Source organism: Cornus florida, unplaced genomic scaffold (assembly GCF_030987335.1).
Source record: "Cornus florida cultivar Cherokee Brave unplaced genomic scaffold, ASM3098733v1 CherokeeBrave_3.0.0_Hap2_Chr02, whole genome shotgun sequence".
Lineage (NCBI taxonomy): Eukaryota > Viridiplantae > Streptophyta > Magnoliopsida > Cornales > Cornaceae > Cornus > Cornus florida.
In genome coordinates this window covers 101389460-101414734 of record NW_026775572.1, presented here as the reverse complement: position 1 = coordinate 101414734, position 25275 = coordinate 101389460, and the positions used below count along the sequence as shown (strand labels likewise).

Below are 25275 nucleotides of genomic sequence, written 5' to 3'. Positions count from 1 at the left end.
TATACAAATCAAGGTCGAGGGACTCATTTGCAGACCTGTGCTATCATGAATTTACAAAATTACCCTCAGCCACTAGAGTTCTGTAGAAACAAGCTGAGAGCAATTTTTAAAGCTGAATTTAATAACCTTATTGATGTGCTTTGCCCCTGAGATTTTGTGTGAAGTTGAACTGAGTATGTGACAGTACATTCCTAACTTGAGGCAGTTCAAAATACCTATTATACCCTCTGAACTGAGCTGTTTTGCTACTGAAATCATACTACAATGCTGTATACTTGCTTATGTATCTTGTATACTCATTTGAGCAAGCTCAAATCACTGTGTTGAAGTTGTGGAGGACATTGGTTAAAGGGTGTGTGGTGCATTCCAAGGTCGTGATTGATAAACCTTGTGTTTTGGTGTTTTTACTCTTGTATTGAAGCTGAGCTTACAATTTTTTGAATATCTTGCTGTACTTATGGTTTTTTTCTATTGAGGAAGATTCTATAAGTGTTACAAGTCTGTGGAAGTGGAGTTTGGGTTCCCATTGAAGCTATATTGCAGAGTTTCCCTTTAAAGTTACAATTTTAGTGTTTTATTGAGGGTTTTGGCTATTAGAGGTTATAATGCTATAACTTGTTGTTTGTGCTGTTCTTATTAATTGTTCAAGTTTATTTCATCTAGTGAAGATTGAGGAAGTGAGGTTTGGACTGATACTGAGGCTGAATTATAGTTTTACCTTTATGAGGCCAAAACTAAGATTTTGTGGTTAACAAGGCTGTTGTGTACCTTTTATACTTTACCTTGCTGGTTTCACTCAGTTTATCTTAAGCAAGTGTATCTAAACTATTGAGAGTTATGGAAGACAATTGCAGATCATTTCTGAAGCTACATTGTGTGGTTACCATTATACCATTGGTTTTAGGGTTTTGTTCAACTGAGCTTTAAATCTGTGTTACCTTGCTGAGATCATTGAGGAAGGTTCTATGCAAGAGTACTTTGGCTATACAGAGCTGTTGAAGTCAATTGCAGGCCATTCCTGGGGTTGCAATGTGAAGTTACCTATTTGCCCTTCATTTTAGGGTGTTTGCCTTTGAGAGCTATTATTAATCTACCTTACTTCTCTAATTGTGTACTCCATTCAAGCAAGTTAGTTTTGGTGCAACGAAGGTTGTGGAAACCTAGTTTGAGCTACCATTGAAGCTGCATTGTAATTTGACAGTTATATCCCTCTTGATGCAGAGAAATGAAACTAGTGTTTCTTGTGTAATATACTTTGAACTATGTATTCCATCTAATCTTGTGGTGCAAAGAAAAGAGGTGTGTTGACACCTTATTGTAAATGGTAGTGAGGCTTTGATACCTCACCCCATTGTTGATTTAGCTATTGAGAGCTTTGGAGTCCAAGCAAGGTTGCTTAGGATAGGGGGAGTGCATGTGTGCACTAGGGTGAGCTAGTGTGTGAGCATTGGTTGTGAAAACTAGTGTTTATTCTTGTACAAGGGTGTGTGCAGAGAGTGAGACAGCTGAGTGTGTAACAAGATTCTTACAACTAGTGGAGGCTTTTATTAGCTGTGGCCAAGAACCAAGGTTTTTTCCTATTGAGAGGGTTTCCTTGTACATCTTGTGTTCATATGGTTTAGTTAACTTAACTTGTTATATATATCTGTACTTAAGTGAAAAGAAGAAGAAGTTGTAAACTGACCAATTCACCCCCCTCTTGGTCCAATAGTTATGTAGACAATTCACTCTTGCATTAAATAGTTCACACTTTTACATGTAAATTGTGTTTATGTTTGTGGCTACATCTAGATTGCAATAATGTATTCCCCATTAATGGAAATCAAGTGGGTAATTACATGAGCTTAGTGGTGATTCCAACACCCTAAGACCTCTTTTCATATCTGTTAAATCTATATCTCTCACTAGTTTACTTTAATTGCATTTTAATTTCATTGTTTTCTAGAGTAATCAAACAACCAATCCTCTCTTTGCAATCTTTTGATACGCCAGAGTCGAAGTTAAATTCCAACACGTATAATCCCTGCGGACGATCCCTACTCGCTATACGTCATTAGTTGTAGTAGTGGTTTTTATAAATGTAAATTTGACTAGAAAGGCTTCCGAAACCACATTCATATTTTGACCTTGCGAAGCGACCTCTCGCATTAAAAAGTCCGTTTTCTTAATCACTTAGAGGAAGGGACGAGACTCGTCAACAACGGTTGGAGATGCTCTAACATTTGTCCAAACAATCAAAACATCATTTAATCCAGTAAAAAGGCTCTTAATTAAGTAAAGTACCAAAAAGAAAAAAAACTACATAGACTGAAATACCTAAAATGCCATTGAGAAAAAAAAAAGACACACTTAAAAAATTTGGGATTTTTATAAATTTTATTTGAGGTTTTTATAAAAAAATGGATTATTGGGGTGTTTTGGAGTTTTATAAATATTTTAGAATTATTGGAGTTTTTATAAAAAATTAAAGACTGAAATACCTAAGATATCCTTAAGAGTATTTTGAAGTTTTTATAAAAAAATTGGTCAAAATTGTTGACCACTAACAATTTGCCAATTTAAAAAAATATAGGGATTTATATACACTTTTTAAAATGCGGGGTGTTTCTTGCACATTATTTTTTTTTTTAACTTCACCTTTTTTTCTTTTAAAGGTTTTATTTTATTTTATTTTTTAATTTTATCTATCAGCAAAAGAACAAATCTGTAATTAAAGAAATCAGTTTGTTTTGACGTAAAATATTTTCTTTTTGTAGGTAAAATATATTTTTGATTTTTATTTTTCGGTAGTTGACAAAGGTTTAGGTATTTTTTTAATTTTTATTTTTTGATATTTAACAAAAATTTAGGTCGAGTCCATCGGCTGATTCGTGTAAAATAACTTGTCAAAAGTAAATTATTTTTATTAAATCTTAAATATATATATATATATATATATACATATTTTATAAATATTTTTACTGCAATCAAAAACCCAAAATTAAAAAAATATTTTAGTGGCTAAATTTCAGTCTAACTTGCCAGGTGAAGTGCAAGAACATAAAAACCACGGGCATATATGACGTCCATTTTAAATGAGCAACAAGGAGACCTTCAGAATCTATGAACGAGCGAGAGTGACATGCAAAATCCAGTGAGGGTGAGTCTCTATAGTGGGGGTTCTGGTTTTGACTTTTGGTTTGGGTTCGAACAGCTTAGGCGTCTCTGGTCAGTTGAGTATCGGTGTCGGCCGTAATCAGACACACACACAAACACACAGATTTCGTCCATCTTCTCACAGATCCGATTCATCCTCTCTGTTGTAAGAACCCTCCCTCCAACTCTCTCTCTCTCTATATATCTACATATGTATATGCATCTATTGTTTCATTTCCTTAAGAGAAAAAAAAAACTTGATTTTAGGGTTTAGAATGCGAAGAGGACAGTGCAATACTTAAATACTTGTGTGTTTGTGTGTGCATATATATGTATATATTTGCTGTTGAAGGTCTGAACAATTTCATGTGATTCGATCTCTACCTTAGACCCCTATGTTCTTTTAATTAAATTTGGTAATTGTTTCTTGTAAATTAGATTTTAACCTATATTTGGGTTCTGATATGTTGATAATTTGTTCGGTTCAATTATTTACAGCCATAATATTGATACTAAAAAGCTCCCAATCCCATCCACGACATACCCACATACCTCTAGAGAGAGAAACACTGAGTTTTAGATAGAGAGAGAGCATGCTGTATGCTAGTGCTCTTCCAATGTTGAAAGCAGAGTTTCAGAGATTTCTTTAGAAGTTTTCTCTGTTTCTTTAATTAGGTTCTCTCTCTCCATGGCTCAGTTCAAAATTTTCAAGAACATGTACTGGTTGGAGTTTCATTCAAAGGAATAACATTTTTGGTATTTCCTTTCCTTTGTTTCCAAGCAAGGAATCACATTCTTCCTCTATGAGTAATCTGTTTCTCTCTCTCTCTCAATACACACACACACACACACACACACAGATATATTATACTGTTTTTGTTGTTCTTCTTCTTCTATGCTGATTTGATTAAATCTTTTCACTTGCAATTGAAACTCTATGCAGGTTCCTTTGAGATTTCGGGGCACAAAATCTAAAAAAAAAAATCTTGAAATAGGTGAGTTAATTTCTGTTAAGATCTTTTAGTAAATATTGTCATTACTTTAGTTAAGTTGAATTCATCGAAATTAATGAAATTTACTGTATAACGAATTTTTGCAGTTTCTGAGAAAATTCATTTCGTGATAGAAACAACATCTTTACTTAAATTTATACACAAAACAAACCATCCTAGAAATTTCAAGTATATTTACTGATTTTCAAATTCTAAAAGAAATAAACAAATTCATTGGGTCCTTTCTACATAGCTTCACTGCTGTTTATTATAAATAGAGAGTGAAACATAATTATTTTTTGTTGATAAGTAAAGTAGTAAAGAAAGCATTCAAAAGGGGAATGCGTCCCAAGAATACACAGGACAAAGCCGAAAGCCAAAAGAGGGATCCCAAGGACCCAATGAGGCCAAGAAATAAAAAATCTCCTCTATAGATGTACAATATCTGCCCATACCCCAACAAAAAATGAAGCTAATAAGATGGAATTTCAAAGTTCCTATGGGAGACTCCTCCCCATCAAAAGATCTGCTATTTCACTCCTTTCAAATGCATCACCTAACACATAGAGGAGCTACCCTCCAAAAAAAGATGAGCGTGAGAGCCCACCCCACACCCTCTCCAAGAGTTAATCAAACCTCTCACCGTCTAGGGCATAACCCACTACACGCTAAACAAGCCAAAGATCAAATTCTAGCAGTCGTGAGCCACAGGGCAATGCAACTACAAGTGATCTACTGATTCACCATCCTTTTTGCACATGTAGCACCAATTAAGTGTAACTGCCTTCTCCTTCTGAGGTTCTCAAGTATCAGAATCTTGCCCTAAGTTGCAGCCCAAACGATAAATGCCACTTTGAGGGGAGCCTTCGAACGCCACACCTTTTTCCAAGGGAAATTAGTCTTTAGAAACCCGAGAGGCAACAAAAAAGGCCCGAAACTCGAATTTCCCCTGGGAAGGTGGCATCGAATAGAGGGAATCTGGGCCACCACTCTATATATCAGAGCAAGAAAGTTAGAAATATCATCCAATTCTCAATCATGAAAATGTCGCCGAAAATGCACATCTTCCGCTATCAAGCCAATAACAGTCAGCTACCTAATCATGTTTATCCACGGCAATCCTGAAGAGTCTAGGTGTTGCAAGGGTATTTGTCTCACATCGGATCCGGATGGAAAGTGAAAAGGGTATAAATGGGTGGGTATGCAGCACTACACAACAACTTAAGCTTTTGGGTAATTGGACAAGCACCCACCCGTTACAGTTGGTATCAGAGTCAGATTCAATCCTTGATTCGATGCCACGCCAAGTGCCCAGCCCGAAAGGCTTCCGGGTGAGCCACCCGAGTAGGTAGGGTGACCCGACCATAATGAGGGCTTTGTGAGTTCGGGTGGGGGAGAATGTTATAAAGGGTATTTGTCTCACATCGGATGCGGATGGAAAGTGAAAGGGGTATAAATAGGTGGGTATGCAACACTACCCAATAACTTAAGCTTTTGGGTCATTGGGTAAGTGCCCACCCATTACACTAGGGAACGAACAAGCCAATGGATGCTCACCACACTAAACGTCCTCCCAAAACCGAGTGTCCCTGCCATCTTGAACTTTGAATCTGATGTGTTTCGAAACCTCATCCCAGCCCTTCCGATTAAACTTCCAAAACCCAACACCACCAGGAGATCTAACCACACGGGATCACCACCCACCTCTCTCCGCCCATAAACGGCAAGAGATGACCCTCCTACATAATTGATGTCGCTCCCCTCCAAATCTCCAAAGCCACTTCCCTAGGAGAGCCCTATTCAATGGATCACCCTCCTAATACCCAAACCATCGAACTGGATAGGCCTGAACACCTGCACCCAACGAACAAGATGGTCCCCCACCCTGCCTTAAAGGAAATTCTGCTGAGGCCTTTCAATCCTTTTAGCCACGGTGGCCGGGATCTAAAAAGGACAGAGAAAGTATGTGGGAAGACTCGCCAATGTGCTCTTCATAATTTCTTTACAAGAAACAATAACTGAATTTAATTTAATGAGGAATCTAAAAATACAAACTATTTATGCTTTTAGGCACAGGGATTATCTTTTTCCTCAAAGCTAACTGCAGATACATGGCCCATCTCCCATGTTCATAATTGGCATTTAAGCAAAAATATTTTGTTTCAGAAATTTATTGGAAATTATTTTGTCTGCAAAAAAAATGCTGTCGGGTGAACTGCTGGATGTTGTGGAGTTTCACTCCCATAGAAGCTCTGCTGAGCTGAATACTTTCAAGTTAGTGGTGCTTATACCATGAATCTGTGAATGATATGAGGTGCTTTTACTTTTTTAGTTTCAATGTCGGCAGTGTTTTATTTAGCCCACCTTTAAAAGAATTATATTAATCGTTTTTGGACATCTGATACTCTGCTTCTCAAAGATTTGGTTGGTGCCACTTTATTTTGTATTCAAATCTGTCGAATGGCCTTTTTTGGTTTTACTCTCAAAATATATGTGAATGATAAAACCTGTGTCTCAGTTTGTCTAAATTTCATCTCACTGTTTAGTGCGTTTCTTTTCTAGCTGGTTGGCTTATGGTAGTATATTATTTTTGCAGGTGTTTGAATTGGAAGGAACAATGGGCTTGTCATCTGTTGCTACTGTTAGTGAAGCAATAAAATTTTGCATATTTGATTTGAGAAGGGGACAACATGAAGGGCAGGAGCTGGACAAAATTTTATTTTTCTTTCCTGCTGATTTGCCGTTCTCGACACAACTTTCTGTGATAGGGCTCAGTGAAGGACTTATCACTTTTACAAGGTGAGCAGTAGCTTCATTGTTGTAGTATATATCTTTTTTATTTTATTTTATAACTATTGTTGTAGTACATATCTGAAAACAAAGAGATGAAACCTAAGCAAAAAATTGTCTATGGTGTGATGACATGTATATATATATGTGTGTGTGTATATATATATATATATATTTTGGGTGCGGTTGGCTTCAAATAATCAGAAAAGACACTACTCAGAAATGATATGTCTTATTTACTCATGGAAATTTATTCTGCTACAATTTTTTTGTTGCCTATTTTGCTTCGCTACTAAGTTAAGATTTCATATCTTTTGCTTCTTTTTGGTAAAGCTTGGTCCTTACTCCTTGGATTTCAATATAATGGGAGATGATCCACTGACTCCTGATCCCTCTTACATATAAAACACCAATTGAAATAATCTGCCGACGCCGCCTTCTCAGATTGTCAACAGTCAAAATCCGCTCTAGAGCTGATGTGCAACCACAAAAAGGCCACTTCAGGGGGCTTTCGAGCACCATATTCCTTTTCACAAAAAGGATATCCTTTAAACATCCATCTACTGATTCAACTGGCAATAGAACGTTCGCACCTCGAATCTCCCATGGCTCGTGCCCGCCCAAAACCCACTAGTCCATCCTCTCCCCCAAGACTGGCTGTCGATAAATCAATGCCAAACTCAACCATATCCTCTGCCTCCCAATCATGCAAGATGATTGCAGTAAGTGACCAACCCAGCCCTATCCACCACAATCTCATCCAATCTTGGAAAGAGACTCTCTAGCAGCTTCTTGCCATACCAAGGATCCTCCTCGAAGCTATTAACTACTTCATGTTGGAGCTTGTTAGGTACAATGCTGTGTGAACCAAATGCTCCATGCACAAGTTAAGTTGTCATTTGGAAGATGTGCTATGTATTGCATGTGTATGCAGATTAAATCTTTAGAAAGAAGTGTAAAAAAGAAAGTGATTGATAAAAGAAGAAAACATTGAAAGTGAAGATCCATAGAAGCTTGAGTTAGAAATATAATAATTTTTGTGGTGCCAAAATTCTGTATTTGAAGTTTCTTGGTTTGGGAAAGTGATAATTTTGTTTTATTTTCAAAGAAATTTTGTAAGAGGAAAGGGCTAAGTCCAAGAGTGTGAACACTTCAAATTTACAAAGACATGAAAGAAGAATTTTGCATAGCATGCAAATTGTAAAGAGAGCTCAAATCTTCCAATATTCGTATATTTATATATATATATATATATTTTAATTTTAAAAAAAGGCGCTCAAATGGGGAGTGCAACACAAAAACTACTACACAAGGACCAAATGGGGCCCCTAATCTCTCAATATATTGACAAAATCCATAAACTCCATGACATTTACAACTCCTTCCCAAAACTCGGAAAAATAACAAGCTAACAATAGAAAATTTAAGCTCCCCAATAGGAGTCTCCTTGCCATCGAAAGTTCTCCTGTTTCGCACTCTTTGCAAGCCCCACCATAGACAAAGAGGAGCTGCCCTCCAAGCATCTCGAACTTGGCCTCCCTACTATACAACCGTGCCAAGCCTCGAGCACTGAAAACGTGGAAAACGGCATGACCCACTGAACACTAAACATACCCCAAAGCAAGACCCAACAATCCCGAGCCACTAGACAGTACAAAAGGAGATGTTTCATAGATTCCTCATCCGTTTTGCACATGTAGCAGCAATTCACAATAACCTGCCTTCTCAGGTTTTCGATCGTCAGAATCTGCCCCAAAGCTTCCGTCAACCCCAAAAGTAGCCACCTTCAGGGAGCTTTGGTGCGCCACACTGCCTACCATGGGAGAAAAGGTCCCTGAGGCCCCACCAGCCTCTTGTAAAATGAACGCACCTCAAAGCTCCCCTGTGAGGAAGCCACCCAAACCCACTCGCGAGTCCCCTCTCCGTCCACCTGACGGCGATACAGAATTGCCAACAGCTCAAATATGGCCTGCAGCCCCCAATCCCCGAAAGGCCTCACAGAGTGCACTTCCCAAGTCAGCCCTCCGCTATCAAGCCAATAACAGTCAGCAACTGAGATCCGCCTGTCCTTGTCAAGTTTTCTTTTACCAGCTCTTTGTTTGATTCTTTGTATTCTAGATTTTATTTTTTTGTGGGATCATTTTTTAGTTTAATTCCAATTAGGAGTGGTTTTTGGGTTGCTTTATTGCTAGGCCTTCCAAGAAATATTCAAATTGTCAACTTATGTAAACTCTTGGCAAGTTTCGGAAGTTTTTGGGCATCTTTGATAATGCTATTGTACCAGAATGTGAATTCAGAACTCAGAAGTGATATTGGAATTTAAGTTCTAAAGATGAAACTAGTATTATTTGCCTTCTATCTCTGTTGTAATCCTTCTTCTAATTCCACTCCTATTCATTATTGCTTTCAAATAATCCAGCAAGTTAATTTATGGAAAGACTACATCTGATACACATCAAACTTAATCTATTCCAACCCTATCCTTTTACAAACCACTACGCATTATTTTGAAATCGTGAGTGCTATTTGACAATGGTTTGGTACTGGAGCTGGACATCCTTTAAAATCTCTCTTACCTTTCCTTTTCACGTCCTTTCTTCTGAAACCCAACAAAAAAGAGTGGAGAGAATGGATAATTTATTGTAATCACGCGATGTTTAGTGCTATTGCAACGGTAAACTTATTGCAATTGCCCTGATGTTGGGGCTTTTATAGACTACAATTCTCTTAACATGTGCATTGGTGCTTTTTTAACCAAGGTCAAGGAAGTGTATGCGCACACAAAAGAATGATGCTTCAACCTATAGACTTTTCACTTATTTTATAATTTGTTTCCCTTTTCTTGACTAGTGAAAAGTATACTAAAAATATCACACAAAACTAAACAAAAAAACTAAACAAAAATGCATTTAGGAGCAGGCGATGTATTCAAAAGCATACAAAATTAAGCTCCATCTTCTAGAAATATAAAATTATAATGTAACATCATTTTCTTTGTGCTATGTATATAAACTTTATCTTCTCAGAAGTGCGCCTGTTACCTCACATAAATTATTGCTTTCAGAGTTTGCCCAACTATCTTATTGGCACACACCTTCTTTCCAACAATCTTAGCTTTGGTATTGACCATGACATGACCCAATGCATGCCGAAAACCTAAACAGCATACTCCAAATGTTAATTGCAAATCCGAAAATGGCTAACTGTCTCCTTTATTGCTTTGGCATATACAAAACCAATTTGGAAGCATTTCCACATAAGCCCTGGATTTTCAATAGTCAATATCACCCTTACATGAAATATGGAGACCTAAGAGGCACTTCAACGCCTACTAATAGCTTTTCCGAAAACCAAAAGCAATCACCACACAATACATCGAAATGATTGCACCCCAAATATGCCGCCTCTATTAGGCCTCCACTTCAAAATGTCCTTTAGCAGCAGTAGCTGAGAGCTTCAAACATCTCCAGGAAAAAAAAAAGAAGAAAAAAAAGGAAAAGGTATCCATAGGATAATTAGGGCTCGTACACTAGTCTTCTTTGAGAACATGAGATCATCCCTTATAAATGCTTCTTCTTGGATGCAATGTCAAAGTGATCCAGGAAAACCTCTTTGGGGGAATCCAACACCATGTTGATTTGAGAATCTCATTCTATTGACCATCACCTATAACAAAGCCAACATCCTTGGATAACTTCTCTTATTCTTCCTAATATGATCTGCATCCCCATCAAATAAGAGCTCCCAAACTCTTCTGAAATCCAATCTATTGTTTGATATTTGAATTTCTATACAATAGTTTATCATTTGAAATAATAGTTTTGACATAATATTCCTATAAGGGAGTCGCAATGGATTGTATGAGCAGTGAGCACACTCAATCCTCCTTTAAAGACACAGCTTATTTCTATACATAATATTGGGACGGAAAGAAGTACATGGTTGATAAAGGAACTTGATGAAACACAATATGGGCTCAGAAAAGAGAGATGGTAAAAAATGATGAAAAGGGAGAACCGACCTTATTTATTGCAACATCCTCTCTTCAGTTCACAAAAGAAGGCTAAAGAGAAGATTTGGGTGGAAATAGCATCATCCAAACATTTATTTGTTTTTATTTGTAGTCATATACCATGAATGACACATTGTGACTATAATGACACATGCATTTTAGTATGGTGACATTCAGATAAGGTTTTTATGCCAACTAAAGGGTTGCCTAATTAAATCTTAAATGGATGTTGTTGCATTTCTTTTGAAGCACATTAATGGTGATACCATTTCTAGTCAAGCCTCTAATTTGACGTGGTTGAGTTTATTCCGGAGCAGAAAGATGAGACAATAGGTTTTGCTTGGTTACGAAGGTCTCATCCTTTAGGGGGACATTACATCTAAAGAAGTATAGACACTTTTAAGAATAAGCTATGTTCGTGTTCGTGTTAAATACTGGCACTTTACAACACTCTTGGACATGTGTCGGACACATCTTGGAAGTGTCTAATTTTAAAATATGTCAACATGTGCTAATTTTTGACGAAGGAATCTTGAACATTAGATAAGACTTCCCTTTATCACACTTATCGGGAAAAAAAGAAAAGAAAAAAAGACTTCCCTTTATCATGAAAAAAATGTATAATTGCAATAAAAATCAAATTAAACATTTATATGAAGTTTTGCCATATTATAAAAACCAAAAGATATAAGAAGTTTTATTTAATTCGTGGACAAGAAAATAGGAGGAGTGTAATCAAATTATATGCATTTATATATAAGTACATGCATACAGAATACATTGGAATGCAACTTTATCAAAACTAGAAAGTGAGATGCAGTGAAAATTGACGGTCAAGAGATACCAACAAAGAATTTCAAATTGAGAAATGCATCAATCACAAGCAAACCATTATAGTCTGACAAACAGGCCAGTCGCCTAGCGGTACCAAGCTCTTACTTCTCAAAGAGAGGTTAGGGGTTTGAGCCTCTGTGGAGGCATGTGTGTGTGAGTACCCAACTAGGAAAAAAACCATTATAGTCTGAAAGCTTAAGGAGAGGAAAGTCTGTCGTAACAGAGATGCGGCCTGAGTTCACTACTCTGACCAGTCATCGGAGTCATAATCTCCGGTGAAATCCTCTATTATTTTTCTTTACGCTCCTCTTTCCTCTCTCGTGCTTTGCTTTTCAGTGGTGTTTTTCGTTTCTTGTTCCTTGTTCTCATTTGGTTGCTTGCATGAGAGCCCCTGATGGCCAGAAACTGTCATTTTTGGAGGTCGCAAGCCTCCCTTGTCTAGATCTACAAGGAGAGGTGGAGTGTGTATCTTCATTCAGAGGGCATGTTTTTAGGGTGGACAATCATAACACTTCCACTCGCGAATTGATACTTAAATCTTACTTTTTTGGAGATTTATCAGTGATGTGGGATCTTTGGAGGAGATTGAAAAGTGGGCTGCGAAGACATGGAGGATCTCGTGTGGGGTTAGGGTTTCTTCTCTGGCAGATGGTCTTCTACTGTTTCGATTCCTATAGATTAAGGAGGCACATAAGGTATTAGATAGGGGAAAGAAAACATGGGGCGACGCGCAGCTGTTCATCAACCTATGGTGTTACAGGGTTGGCTGTTTTGGGTTGAGAAAGAACACTAATCACCGACGAGTCATCATGTACGGTCTTCCTTTGCATTTATGGTGTCAAAAGCTGTTTGTTGCAATTAGGGATTTATGTGGAGGATTTTGGGATGTTGAGGCGTATGAAATGAGCGACACAGAGAGGATTGGTATTACTGTGGTTGAAGGCGGCGAGATCCCGGAGTCCATCATCGTGGAGGACAGGTGTTGGGCCTTCAGAATTTCATTAACAGAAGAAATTGCTCCATCCCTTGTGTCGTTTTCCAAGTCCTGCGTCGGAAGTGAAGGTTTGAGGCCACCTGTGGTGTCAGAAAGAAGGAAGCGACCGTCTCGCAGGCCTGGGACTGGGTTTGGGTTTGGGAATGTGCCGGAGTTTCAGAAGACGGATCTGGAGGACTGTTGGACTCAAGGACAGGTACGCTTGAAGTTGAACGCGCCAAAGGCGAGTGGGATTGGGAGAGACGTTAGCGGGACACGTGGTTGGCGGTCAGCTGCCTCCTGTTGCAAGTGGATGACAGCTGCTTCTACACGTGAAGGGGCACGTGAGAGTAGGGATATTTAAGTTCTGCATCTGGTGGGCCTGGTGGGATTGGGCCTAGATAGCATGGGCTTGTGTAAATTGGATCGTAGGTTGACAGAGCTTCAGAAAGTTAGGTCGATTGTGATACGCCTAAGTCATTTGGTCCAACCTCTTATGCTGGGCCTGCACAAGCTAAGTCCAAACACAAACACATAAGAGATAGGGTGGTGAGTTGTGCAGCCCAAACATGTGCTTAAATGTTTCTATCAATGGATTGCAGCCCAGCCCAACTTCTGTTAAGGTGCCCAGTAGGGTTTCTCAAGGCCTTATCCATGATTCGGCACAACAGAAGTCGGACTTAAGGTATTGGTCGCGATCGGAGTAGGAGCATTGGGCAAAGGTGAGTGTGAACAAGAAGAAGGGTGCTGGTTCGATATCGAAGAAGTTTTGGCACGGTGAGTGCTGTTAGAACTTGCTCTCTGGTAACAGATTTGGACTGCTTCAGTTAGGCTCTCCGTGTGATGTCAAGGATGGCAGTTGTTCATCCATCAAGGAAGATTGTCAATCTTCGATTAAATCGCATTAGTTCGGTAAAAGATGGACTAGAAAAGACGAGCAAAAATGGGTCGCCCACAAGGTTAATCATTCAGATCGTGGTATGTACCCTGCTCCTTTTCTCGGAGCTCTCTTTCTGCTCTTTCTTCTTCTTCTACTCCTTGTGGGGTGTTGTGGGGGAGGATTTTGATGGGATGGTGTTGATGTCTTGGATGTTATAGCCAGTGGTGGAGGTGGACTCTGTAGATGAGGTGATTGATACGGATTTTACTAGGTATGGGGCTTTTGGGCTGCCCGAAAGGGATGGGACGGTCAGTTTGCTTGTTGATGGGGGGTATTGATCGGAACTGTGTAGGCATGATGAGTTCTGCTTTGACTTTTCCTCTTCTATTCAATATGGTACGTCTGGGGATGATTTGGGTGGGCTGGCCGAGCCTCAACTGAGCAGGGAGGAAGGAATAAGTCTTTGTTTACCCAAAGGTGATGTTCTGGAGACACCTTAAACGGTTCTTTTGCTCGAAAAGATGACAGTTTGTGTTGGCAAGGATATTCGTATTACCCTTAGTGATGAATCAGCTACTTTGTTGGTCAAGGAATTGAAGAAGCACATGTTTTTGTCTGATGATGTGCTCACTAATGATCCGGATTCTTACTTTGATGTATAGGAAGGTGGGGTGGACAGTGTAGTTGACTGGATGTCCTGTGTTGATGAGGTGGAGGAGCCCGAGGGAGGTGATGTTGACGGGAGCAGGGTTGAGCAGGGCAGGTCTCTTGACATGATCTTGTGGGTGGAGGAGGGTCACCCAAATCTGTGGATGGTTGATCCACTGGCAGTTGTGAGGTCGGAGGGTATGGACAGTGATATTGTAAGGCAGGATTGTGGTGATATTGGCAAGGAATGGGTGATGGCAAATATCGGGGTCACTAGCGAATTGTTGGGTGTCTCTTGCAAGGGCAATCGGGACCAGGCCTTATTGATTCTTCATGCTACGGTGGAGGGGAGATGAAAAAGATCTCTAGAAGGGGGAGTAGAAGGAAAAAGAATTCCCCCCTCTTGGAGAGGGGAGAGGGAGTTGAGAAATCTTTGTTCAAACGTGAACTACGAAAGGAAGATAGGGGGGAGAAGGAAAGGGGAAGTGCTAAGGGGGGAGGGAGGGGGGAGGGAGAGGTGGGTGTTAATGTTTCCTCATGAAGCTAAGAATTTTATCTTGGAATGTCCGTGGTCTCAATGACCCGGGTAAGAGGAAGGTGGTGAAGTTGGAAGTGAGAAAATGGGGGCTTCATTTGGTGTGCCTTCAAGAAATGAAGATTGATTCAATGACCGATAGAGTGGTTAAGAGCCTTTGGGGAAGTAGGTTTGTTGAGTGGGAGGAGCTCAATGTGGTGAAGGGGTTGTGGTCTCTTCCATGGTGTGTGGCCGGGGATTTCGATGTGGTTAGGTCCCCATCGGAGAGATCTGCAGGTGGTCAATGGACTCCAGCTATGGTGCAATTTTTGGAGTTTATTGATGGACATTAGCTTATTGACCTTCCATTGGAGGGAGTTGCTTTTACATGGTTCAGCGGTAGGGAGATGCCCACTCTTTCCTGCCTGGATAGATTATTGATTTATGGGGAGTGGGAGGAGAAGTTTCCGGACGCAGTTCAGGCTGTTTTGGCTAGGATGACGTCGGACCACATTCTTTGGTTTTGGATTGTGGAGGATTGAGACCTCGTTGTACTCCATTCAGATTTAAGAACATGTGGCTTAGAACGGTTGATTTTCAGGGGAAAGTGCGGTCTTGGTGGGAGGAGGACATGGTGGTGGGAACGTCGAGTTTTATTTTTTCAGGAAAGCTTCGACTCCTGAAGAACAAACTCAAAAGATGGAACAAGGAGGTGTTCGGTAATCTAGAGTGGAGAAAGAATACGGCTCTCGCTGATATTGCTGAGATTGATAGATTGGAAGGGGTGGGTGGTATTGTTCAGTCTCAACGTGATAGGAGAGCAGCTTGTCAGGCAGAGATTGTAGAGATTGCTGTTATAGAGGAAATTTCGTGGCGACAGAAATCTCAGGCTTTATGGCTCAAAGAGGGAGACCGTAATACAAATTTTTTTCATAGAACTGTTAATGCCCATGGGAGGGGTAATCATATTGGGCGGATTTGTGTGGACGGAACGGTGTTAAGTACGGAGGAGGAGGTGCGTAGAGGGATCGTTGCTTTCTACCAAAGGCTCTACTTTGAGCCTTTACGTTGGAGGCCACGGCTCGATGGCCTTCATTTTGACTCTATATTAGCTGTGGATAGGGATGGGTTGGAGAGTCCTTTTGCAGAGCAAGAGGTTTTGAAGGCTTTAAAGAGTTGTAATGGTGACAAAGCTCCAGGTCCGGATGGTTTCACAATGAGGTTTTTATTGGAGAGCTGGGAGGTGGTGAGACAGGAGGTTATGGGCACTTTTAATGAGTTCCATTCTAATGGGATGTTTGAAAAGTCACTGAATGCATCTTTTATTGCTCTAATTCCTAAGAAGGGTGGTGCTTTTAACGTTAAGGATTTTAGACCAATAAGTCTGATTGGGTGTATCTATAAGCTTATTGCTAAAGACCTTGCGTTAAGATTGAGGGAGGTTCTGGACGGAGTCATCTTTGAATCTCAAAATGCGTTCATTGGGCATACAGATCCTGGATTCCGCTCTCATTGCCAGTGAAAGTGTGGATTATAGGCTCAGTAGCGGTGTTCCTGGAGTTTTGTGTAAGCTTGATATTGAGAAAGCCTATGATCATGTCTGGTGGAATTTTTTGTATTCGAAGAGAGATGGAGGAGATGGATCGAGGCGTGCGTTTCCTCTGTGAGATTTTCTGTGTTGGTGACTGGGTCTCCATCTAGGTTTTTTGGCAGTTCTCGTGGTTTGAGGCAAGGGGATCCATTCTCCCCCTTCCTGTTCATTATTGTTATGGAGGCTCTTAGTAGGTTGATGAGAAGGCTTGTGGATTTGGGATTTATCAGGGTTTCAGGATGGGTCCAGATTTAGTTCAACAGTTGGAGATCTCTCACTTGCTTTTCGCGGATGACACTCTGGTTTTCTGTGAGGCAGATGTGTCCCAATTAAGATATTTGAGATGTGTCCTGGTTTGCTTTCAGGCAGTCTCAGGTTTGAAAGTCAACGTGGGTAAGAGTGTGCTTGTTCCTGTGGGAGAGGTTTAGGAGGTGGCTTTTCTTGCAGCGGTTTTAGGGTGTGGGACGAGCTCCTTCCCTATTTTTACTTGGGCTTGCCGTTGGGTGATTCGTAGGATGGGAAGTTGGGACCTGGTGATAGAGTGTTTCGGGCGCGCGGGGGGGGGGGGGGGGTTGAAGAGTACATTGTACAGTCTTCCAACTTATTTTCTTTCGCTTTTCCAGATCCCCTCCTCTATTGTTGGAAGACTTGAGATGCTTCAATGGAACTTCCTTTGGGGCGGCATGGGGGAGGAGTTTAAATTTCATCTTGTCCGGTGGGAGCAGGTCTGAAGGCCCTTTAAGTTAGGCGGTCTTGGGATTAGGAGGTTGACCCCTTTCAACACAATGCTCCAAGGCAAGTGGTAATAGAGATTCGGTCGCGAAAGACATGGGTTATGGAGGAAGGTTATTTCATGTTGCTTTGGGGAGGAGAGAGGGGAATGGTCATCTAGGTTGGTTAGATTTGCTGTCGGTGTCGGGGTGTGGAAATCCATTGGGAAGGGATGGGATGAGTTCTCTAAGCATATTAGATTAAGAGTTCGGGAGGGAAGGGACGCCCGGTTTTGGGAGGATACTTGGTGCGAGGATCGCCCATTGTATTGTTTGTTCCCAAGGTTGTTCAGGATTGCTGTTGATAGACATGTTTTGGTAGCTGACTGTTATCGACTCGATAGCAGTAAGTTGTCTTGGGATGTGCGGTTCCGGCAATCCTTTCAGGATTGGGAGTTTGACGACGTGACTGGTTTGGACCTTTCTTATAGACAGGAGGTGGATGGATTGGTACTAGTTCGGATTCCTTGACTTGGGTGCCTTCTTCGCAGGGGACTTTTCAAGTCTGTTCCTTTTTTCTTCGCCTCTTCGGGTTTCACGGTTCCATTTTTGGCATTCAAATGCTTCTCTTAGGGTGGCCTTTTTTGTTTGGACTGTAGCTTTGGGCAAAATTTTGACTCTGGTTGAGAAACAGAAGACAAATTATAGTCAACCGGTGTGTGTGTAAGAATGATGGGGAGTCTGTGGATCACCTTCTTTTGCATTGTCCCGTGGCTCATGACTGTTGGAGTCTTATTTTGGGTTTGTTCGGCTTCCAATGGGTTATGCCCCGGACTTCAAGGGATTTGATTAACGTGTGGAGGGGCCCCGGTGGGGGGGGGGGGGGGGGGGGGGGGGTTGTTCATCCTCGTGACTACTAGAGGGCTTTGTGTTTGGTGGAGTCTTTGGAAAGAGCGGAATAAAAGATCTTTTGATGGGGATGAATCCTCCATTGGAGTGTTGAAGTTTTCTATTATTTGTTCTCTTTTTAGTTGGGTTATGGGGAGAAATTGTATATCTTTAGATGAAATCGTTGACTTTTTGGGTTCTTTGGGTCCATAGGACTCCCTTTTTGGTTTCGGTATTTGTATGGCTCTTGGGACGCGTTCCCCTTTTGAACGCTTTCTAATACAATTTTACTTATGCATACAGATAACATGTTGTATCTGTTGCATCTTTTTGTATAATATAGGAGTGGCAGTGATAATATGATTTATATGTTATAAATTATATATATATTTTTTGATAAGTATGGTTTTATAAAAGGCGCTCAACAGGGGAGCGTTCCCAAAGAAGAAACAGCTGACCAAAATCCACTCTATAGCTTTAAGCTATCCACAAAATCCAAAAGACTATTCATAGAATGTTATAAATTTTATATTACAGTCTAAAATATTAATTTACTTATTTAGTGTCTAAATTTTAAAGATTTACCATGTCAATGTCTCATATTTTCTTCTGTGCTTCTTAACCTGAAAGTAACACTTTGGACCCTTTACCACTCTAGAAGACTTCTGGTCCAATTGAAAGCGTCGTAGCAGTTGCATGAATACTAGTTTTATAGTTTGTTGAATTTTAGTATTTCAGGGCGTATTTTTGTCATTGGGGTGTCTTCTTCTTCCTCCTCCTCTTCTTCTTCCTATTCTTGATATCAGTTGGAGTATCAAAAAGCAGGAGTCATTATTTGGTGTGATGGTAAAAGTGTAAGTAAGTGTAAAATCTTAGCTTTGAGTCTCAGAATTGTCACTTTGTGCAACTTTAAAACAAATGTTAGGTTTATCTCCAATCTTCCCCTCATAGCACCCTGCACACTAGATATTGCAAATTAGTTGGAATATTGAAAGAGGAAATATGAGGAATCTTGATATTTGATTTTTTTTGTTTTTTGGGTGGTGGTAGGTTGATATAATTGAAGAAATTAAGGCACGGGCTTAAAATTTAGTTGTATGTGCAACTAAATTCAACTAAGGGTCGCGTTCCCCTTTTGAACGCCTTTTATTCATTTATTACTTATCAAAAAAAAAAAAAAAAAAAAAATTTAGTTGCATGTGGTATTGAGTTTAGGTGTTGTTTTAGGTCATTAAAGGACTATTGGTTCTTATTTTCATGAAGAATTATTCGAGTCCTATATAAAATTTAGAAAGTTTTCTTCTTTAAAAATTTCTTATGTTGAGAAGTTCAAACTCTTTAAGCTTCTAAAATTTGAAAAGATTTCTTAAGTTTGTAGTTTGATTCCACCTGGGAGTGTTACCTCTACATATGTTTATGAATCTTCCTTTTTATTTATTTTTTATTTTTTATTTTTATAATTGAGTCACATTTGATTATCGTAGGGGATGGTATTGTTGTAAGGAGTTTTCTAATTGTCAGTTTCCATACAAGTTTTGTAGTCCTTTTGGTTCTTTGTCTTACTTGGTTATTTAGCTTGCTTTCTTTTCTGCAGTGAAAATTTTCATCTATTTCTTCTCTTTTCACTTCTCTTCATTGCTGGCCAGAAAACTTAGCAAGCTGTTTTGTGGAAGAACAATACTTCATAGTTATCAAAGCTCATATTTTCTAAGCAAAATTCTAAGAATGCTATATGATCATCTTATCTTCACAACCCAAACTCCTATTTATTATTATTATTTTTTGATAAGTCAAACTCCTATTTAATTTGAACCTTGGGCCATTAAAAAAGTGATTGTAGACAGCATTATGTTAAAATCTTAAATGCTTCCGTATATCACTGTCATTTTGCCTGTAATCAGTTTCCACAACTTCGTGGAAAATCCTCAAAGTCACTACCATGAAAGAGACATCATCATAATTGTTACGACAAACGCCACGAACCAATTGCCAATCTAGAATCAAGCAGAAAAATAAACACGCCACACACAAAGAACACAAAGATTTATGTGGTTTGGTGTAAGCCTACGTTCATAGTGAAGATTTAGCGAAAGATTTCACTATGTGAAAATTGGGAGATTATAAGTTTCTGCCCCCAAACCCTAGCGCTCTGTCTCTCTTTCCTGCAGTTTTCAGTGTTCTCTTGTAACACACACCAAACCCTAACCGCTCTTTTATATTGGGCTACAAGAGAATTCTAGAACCAGGTCTATGACCCGCAAGAGAAAAACGGGTCATAAATTTTTTCCCCAGGGCACTGCCCCCGGACCCCTATGGCTTCGGTGGGGAATGTGCACAAAGACCATTTTTCGGGTCAATATAAAATTCGGGCCACAACTTCACAATATTCTTTGACTTGGTACATCATAATATGCTTAATTTTGGGTTGGGAAAGGTTCATCTGCAATGCTACGAACCACTGCAGGATTACGTTGATGTTTCTTCCTTTTCCACTCCGAATCTTTTGCTGCCTTGGCAATTTAACTATGCTCCATTTTATTTATTTTTAGCATACTCATATTTTAGCATCTCAAGAGATGGTTCTCTTCTTTTCATCTCAACCATCTAGTCTGTATCCATTGTCTAAGAGTCTGCTTCCTTAAGTTTACTGTTATAGACCTTGTATGCTCTTTTTATTTAAGCTATGGAGAATGGATTTGTACAATTTATTTTTGGTGTTTAAGAAAGTTTTGCATTTTTAGTCTTGCTGGTTTTTTAAAGGTCATTAGTTCTCTGCAGAATTTTCTCTCCAGAGGCAGCTTGTGAGGTCATAGAAGCAGACAGGCATTCTCATGTTTTTTACGAGGCAGAACCAGATATCTGGATGGTGATGGTGCGTTATCTGTCTATTCTGAATTATATTGCTGATGAGTTACTGTACTGACTAGTTTGATTTAATAGGTATTGTTGAATAGTCACTAGTTATATGTTCATCCACAGAGAGATTATTTTTTAACCTTCCTCCTTTGGTTTGGATATCCTTTTCTTTTTATATGTTTAGACCTGGCCTCCAGAATGGCATTATCGTTGTCTTACTGAACTCGCCTCATACTCCTTGCTTCCTTTATATTTCTTTGTAGGTGTATAATCTTACACAGAAAGTAAGATGCCTTGGGAACTACACATGTATACTCATTCACAGAGCATACCGAACTTACACATGCATACATCCACTGTGTGTACAAGGACATGTCTTTTCACATGATACTTCCTTCAAAAGGCAGTATGTATGAGGACATATGTCTTTTCACTTCTGCCCATTCATGTGGTTCAACCACTTGACATATTCTCTAGTACCCATGTGCCTCTGAGAGATCAACTCATGTCAGTTGAAGAATATCTTCCTATTCACTCTGGGGATATGGCATCCGTGTTCGACATATATCAGCTCAATGCCTTTTTTATGTTGTTCCACTTTTACATTTTCATTAATGAGAAAATATATCAAGGTCAATTTGTAGATTAAGTATGTATATTGTCATTTGTCAATTGTTTTGGGTACTGGGTTTGATTAGTGCTTTACCCTGTTGTAGGTAGTGGAAAAAAGTAAGGATTCAGAAGCTATGTGGCGGATTGATGCACTACGAAGAGTTCTCAAGGAAGTACATTCTCTTTTTGTGATGTTTCATGGATCTATGAGAGCGTTGCTTGATAAAGAACCCGGTGGAGGACTTGTTCGCTCTCACTTGTTTTCTTTTGTTATGGATTATTTAAGTGGTAAGACATCGTTTAATCACATTCCATTCAAGATTACTTGAAATCACCATTTCTGTTTTCTGTAGTTTAAATATTTCATTGTAAGTCGCTAATTGTCAGCATTTCAAAAGCGGTCTCCATTGGATTTGTGCTGCTGGGGTAATGCTGCAGTTGCTGTATCAAATAATTTCCATTGGATTTGTGCTTCTGGAGCAATGCTGAAGTTGCTGTTTCTCACACCTTACAATAACTTTTCTCTTTGAGGCAGATTTTCTTGTTGGGAAGAAACTTCATTTACCAAATTTCCGTGACTCTTTAAAGGAGCGTGGAACTGTACAGATGTTGACTGTGGGCCGGGAGGCTGCAATTGAAGTTCAGGTTTGTCTTTAGGAAGTCTCTAGCATATTCCAATTGAGTCGTGAAATACCTAGCTTCTCCACTTTTTGTCAAGAATAAATCTTATTAAATCTTCAGGGATGTTAGTGTAAAAATTTCCTCCTTAAAACTGATGGAACTTTCATTTTTGCCACGTTGTGACTTCACTTTTATTGGAGTTTACTGGTGATTCGGATGCTTCTCTTCGCTTGAAATTCGTTGAGATCACCCAGATCATCAATGTCTAGCTGAATGTCTCATGTTTTTGTGTGGGATATGTGTTGGGACTGACGGGGCATCCCTTTTGCAATTACTGGTAGTCTGATACTGTGATCAATTCTGCATTTTAGTTGATATATGTTCGCAACTGGGTCAGTATGTGCCTGTGGGTAGCGGGCACTGATTAACACTTCTTACTTTGTATGGTATGATAGTTTACATCAGCGTCACCAGAATTTGGACTAGTTTGAACTTTTGAACTATTCTGCCATTCCGTTCCTTCTAGGCTGAGGTGATGTACAAAATTGAAGCATCAGTGTTTAATATTAAAGCGTTGGTGTTTAATCTTCTTGTTGCCTCCCCAACCAACTTTTACTGCATTCGGGCAAAAAGTGATACCATTAGTATAAGCATTTAACTTTAGTTGCTTCTTCAATTTGTTTGTCGTGTTGCCAAGTTGTGATTTTTTATTATTTTTAAATCTGTAAATAGCTTTAGTTACTTCTTTTTAGTCTTAAATCCATAAATCCTTAAATGCTTTGTAAAAAACAAAGTGCTATGTCGACGTTGCTTATTTCTTGCAAGGTATGAACTATATCATTGTGGTCAAAAAAAAAAAAAAAAAAAAAACAGAGAAGTAATAGAGCCACCATTTTTCTGATCACTGAGCTCTTATTTATTTGTTTATTATTATTTATCATTGAGCTCTTTTTCTGTGGAACGACAAAAATATTAATGATACATTTAGCTCTTTCTGATCATCGAGCTCTCATTTACAAGTAAAACACATACTTTTTTAATGAATCAAGGGATGAAGGGGATCTTCTTTATGGTACTTATAATAAATTTTATTGTGTTTCAATATTATTTTTTCATACTTGTGTTATAAAATGATACAACACATTAAGTTTTCAACTTTCTTATCCAGCTTTAAGGATTTTGAATCAACCACTTATACGCACTCGCTCCCATGATCTGAATGATTGACAGGCTTTTATATGTATTTATCTATATATTATTTCAGTTGAGTCCATTCATATGAAATTAAGGCAAGGATGATGATGATTTGAGAAATATAATTTGTTTTTCTATTTAAAGTATTTTTTAAAATGTTAAATGTGCATATTTGATTGATTACATCTGGTTTTGGCAGTCACTCGTTCGAGTATTAGAGTCATCTGCTGGGAACTCATCATGCCACTCAATGATCTTGTTCCAGGACCTTTTGGTGTCCACAACGCTTTCTCCTGTATGGTTCAATCTCTATTGCCTCTACAATTTTTTTAATTCTTTCCTGAAAGGGTATTTATATTCTATTGTGCCTACCCATCTTGATGGGTTTCTTTATACATCACTATCACCATACACCATTTCTAGGTTACCTGAAAGTTGAGTGGATGCCTAGATCCAAATGGTATTTTATTGATAGAGTTCTGTATGGTCCAATGCAAAGGGTATTTATTGTATTAGCAGCTAATTTTCTCACTTTTTGTCAGGATGACACTATTAATTTGTTTACATATGCCATCCTAAGGTTGACTCCACGTGCTCTAACCTCTGGGGTAAGTTGGTCCTACTTACGCAAAGGAAATACATCATCTCATGCTGCCACTGGGTCTATATTGGCAAATTCTGGTTCAGTTTTGGATAATTTGTATAATTCAAGTGATATCTCTCCTGGTGGAGATTGCAATTATCATGTGGTTAGGCCCTTAAAGCATGACAAGTGGTCCAAAGGGAAGGATGGTTTTCTTGTCACTGATATATGGAATGAAGAAGCTGGTAGTTTGCCTCCTAGCACCACAACCATTTGGCTTCAGCAAACAGAGGAGAAAATGTATCTCTGTGCTTATCAGCATAGAAACCTCACCTTAATACTTCTCATTCCTGTCACTTCCATTCTTAGTGGGGAGCAAGTGGTATCAATTGTGAAGCAGCATGTTATTGAAAATGTTAGTCTCCTATCTTTTGGTTATTATATCTCTACTGTTGAGCTTTTGTATGCATGTTTGTTGTTGCAATAATCATTTTGTCTAATCAAGTATTTTCTTATATCAAGATAGATTTTACAATTTTTTCCCCTGCCTAAATCCTTCAACCTAAACTATAATAGTATGTTCTGTTTGGCCTCTGTGTTACAACTGGTATCTGTGTGAACACGCGCATGTGTGCTCGTTTTTGTATGTATTTTTATGTGTGTATTACACATATATGGTACCCGCTATCAAAGAAGGTCATTTTAGTGATATTTTAGTGCATCTCAATATATGTCTTTGACATGTTGGCACTTGCAAGAAAAATTTGCCCATTTTTAACCTTAATTACTTAACATATGATGTGATGCACTTTTGCAAACTTCATTAGGGGAGTGGTCGTATCCCTTGTGTTGGGCACCATTTATCAGTTTATTATTTTGACACCAACGGGCAGTGGCCTAGCAGTATCAGACCCTTACTTCCCAAAGGGAGGTTAGCGGTTTAAGCCTTAGTGGAGGCATGTGAGAAAAAAAAAAAAAAAGTTTATTATTTTGACCACAAACTTGGTTTTCTTAGACGAAATTAATAGTGATTGATTGGGCTTAATTAGTAAACGGAGACAAAAAAAAAAAAGAAAAAAAAAAGGAGAATAAAGATGGAAAGTGAGTTGAGTGGTGTCTGTTGAAGACTATTTATGTTCATATTCATTGGAACATATACAAAGACAGAAGTGGCAATCAAGGGTACACGTTTTTGTATGTATTTTTATGTGTGTATTACACATATATGGTACACGGCTACCAAACAAGGTCATTTTAGTGATATTTTAGTGCATCTCAATATATTGTCTTTGACATGTTGGCACTTGCTAGGAAAATTTTACCCATTTTTAACCTTTATTACTTAACATATGATGTGATGCACTTTTGCAAACTTCATTAGGGGAGTGGTTGTGTCCCTTGTGTTAAGCACCATTTATCAGTTTATTATTTGACCACAAACC

At 39.0% G+C, this 25275-nt stretch overlaps 1 protein-coding gene across 4 annotated transcripts in view; it reads left to right on the top strand.

Moving 5' to 3' along the window:
* The first annotated feature begins 3058 nt into the window (after positions 1-3058).
* LOC132295507 (vacuolar fusion protein CCZ1 homolog B-like) overlaps positions 3059-25275 on the top strand; it is a 56884-nt gene continuing 34667 nt past the window's right edge. The window contains exons 1-9 of one of the 4 annotated variants that reach the window (XM_059793801.1): positions 3060-3301; positions 4079-4130; positions 6724-6926; positions 20746-20839; positions 21540-21723; positions 21823-21861; positions 21971-22080; positions 23450-23545; positions 23793-24248. In XM_059793801.1, the coding sequence (XP_059649784.1) occupies positions 6745-6926; positions 20746-20839; positions 21540-21723; positions 21823-21861; positions 21971-22080; positions 23450-23545; positions 23793-24248 (1161 nt within the window). In that variant the 5' untranslated portion in view covers positions 3060-3301; positions 4079-4130; positions 6724-6744. Of the gene's footprint in view, positions 3302-3866; positions 3943-4078; positions 4131-6723; positions 6927-20745; positions 20840-21539; positions 21724-21822; positions 21862-21970; positions 22081-23449; positions 23546-23792; positions 24249-25275 lie in introns of those variants that run through there. The other 3 variants (XM_059793802.1, XM_059793803.1, XM_059793804.1) reach the window with 3 other exon arrangements.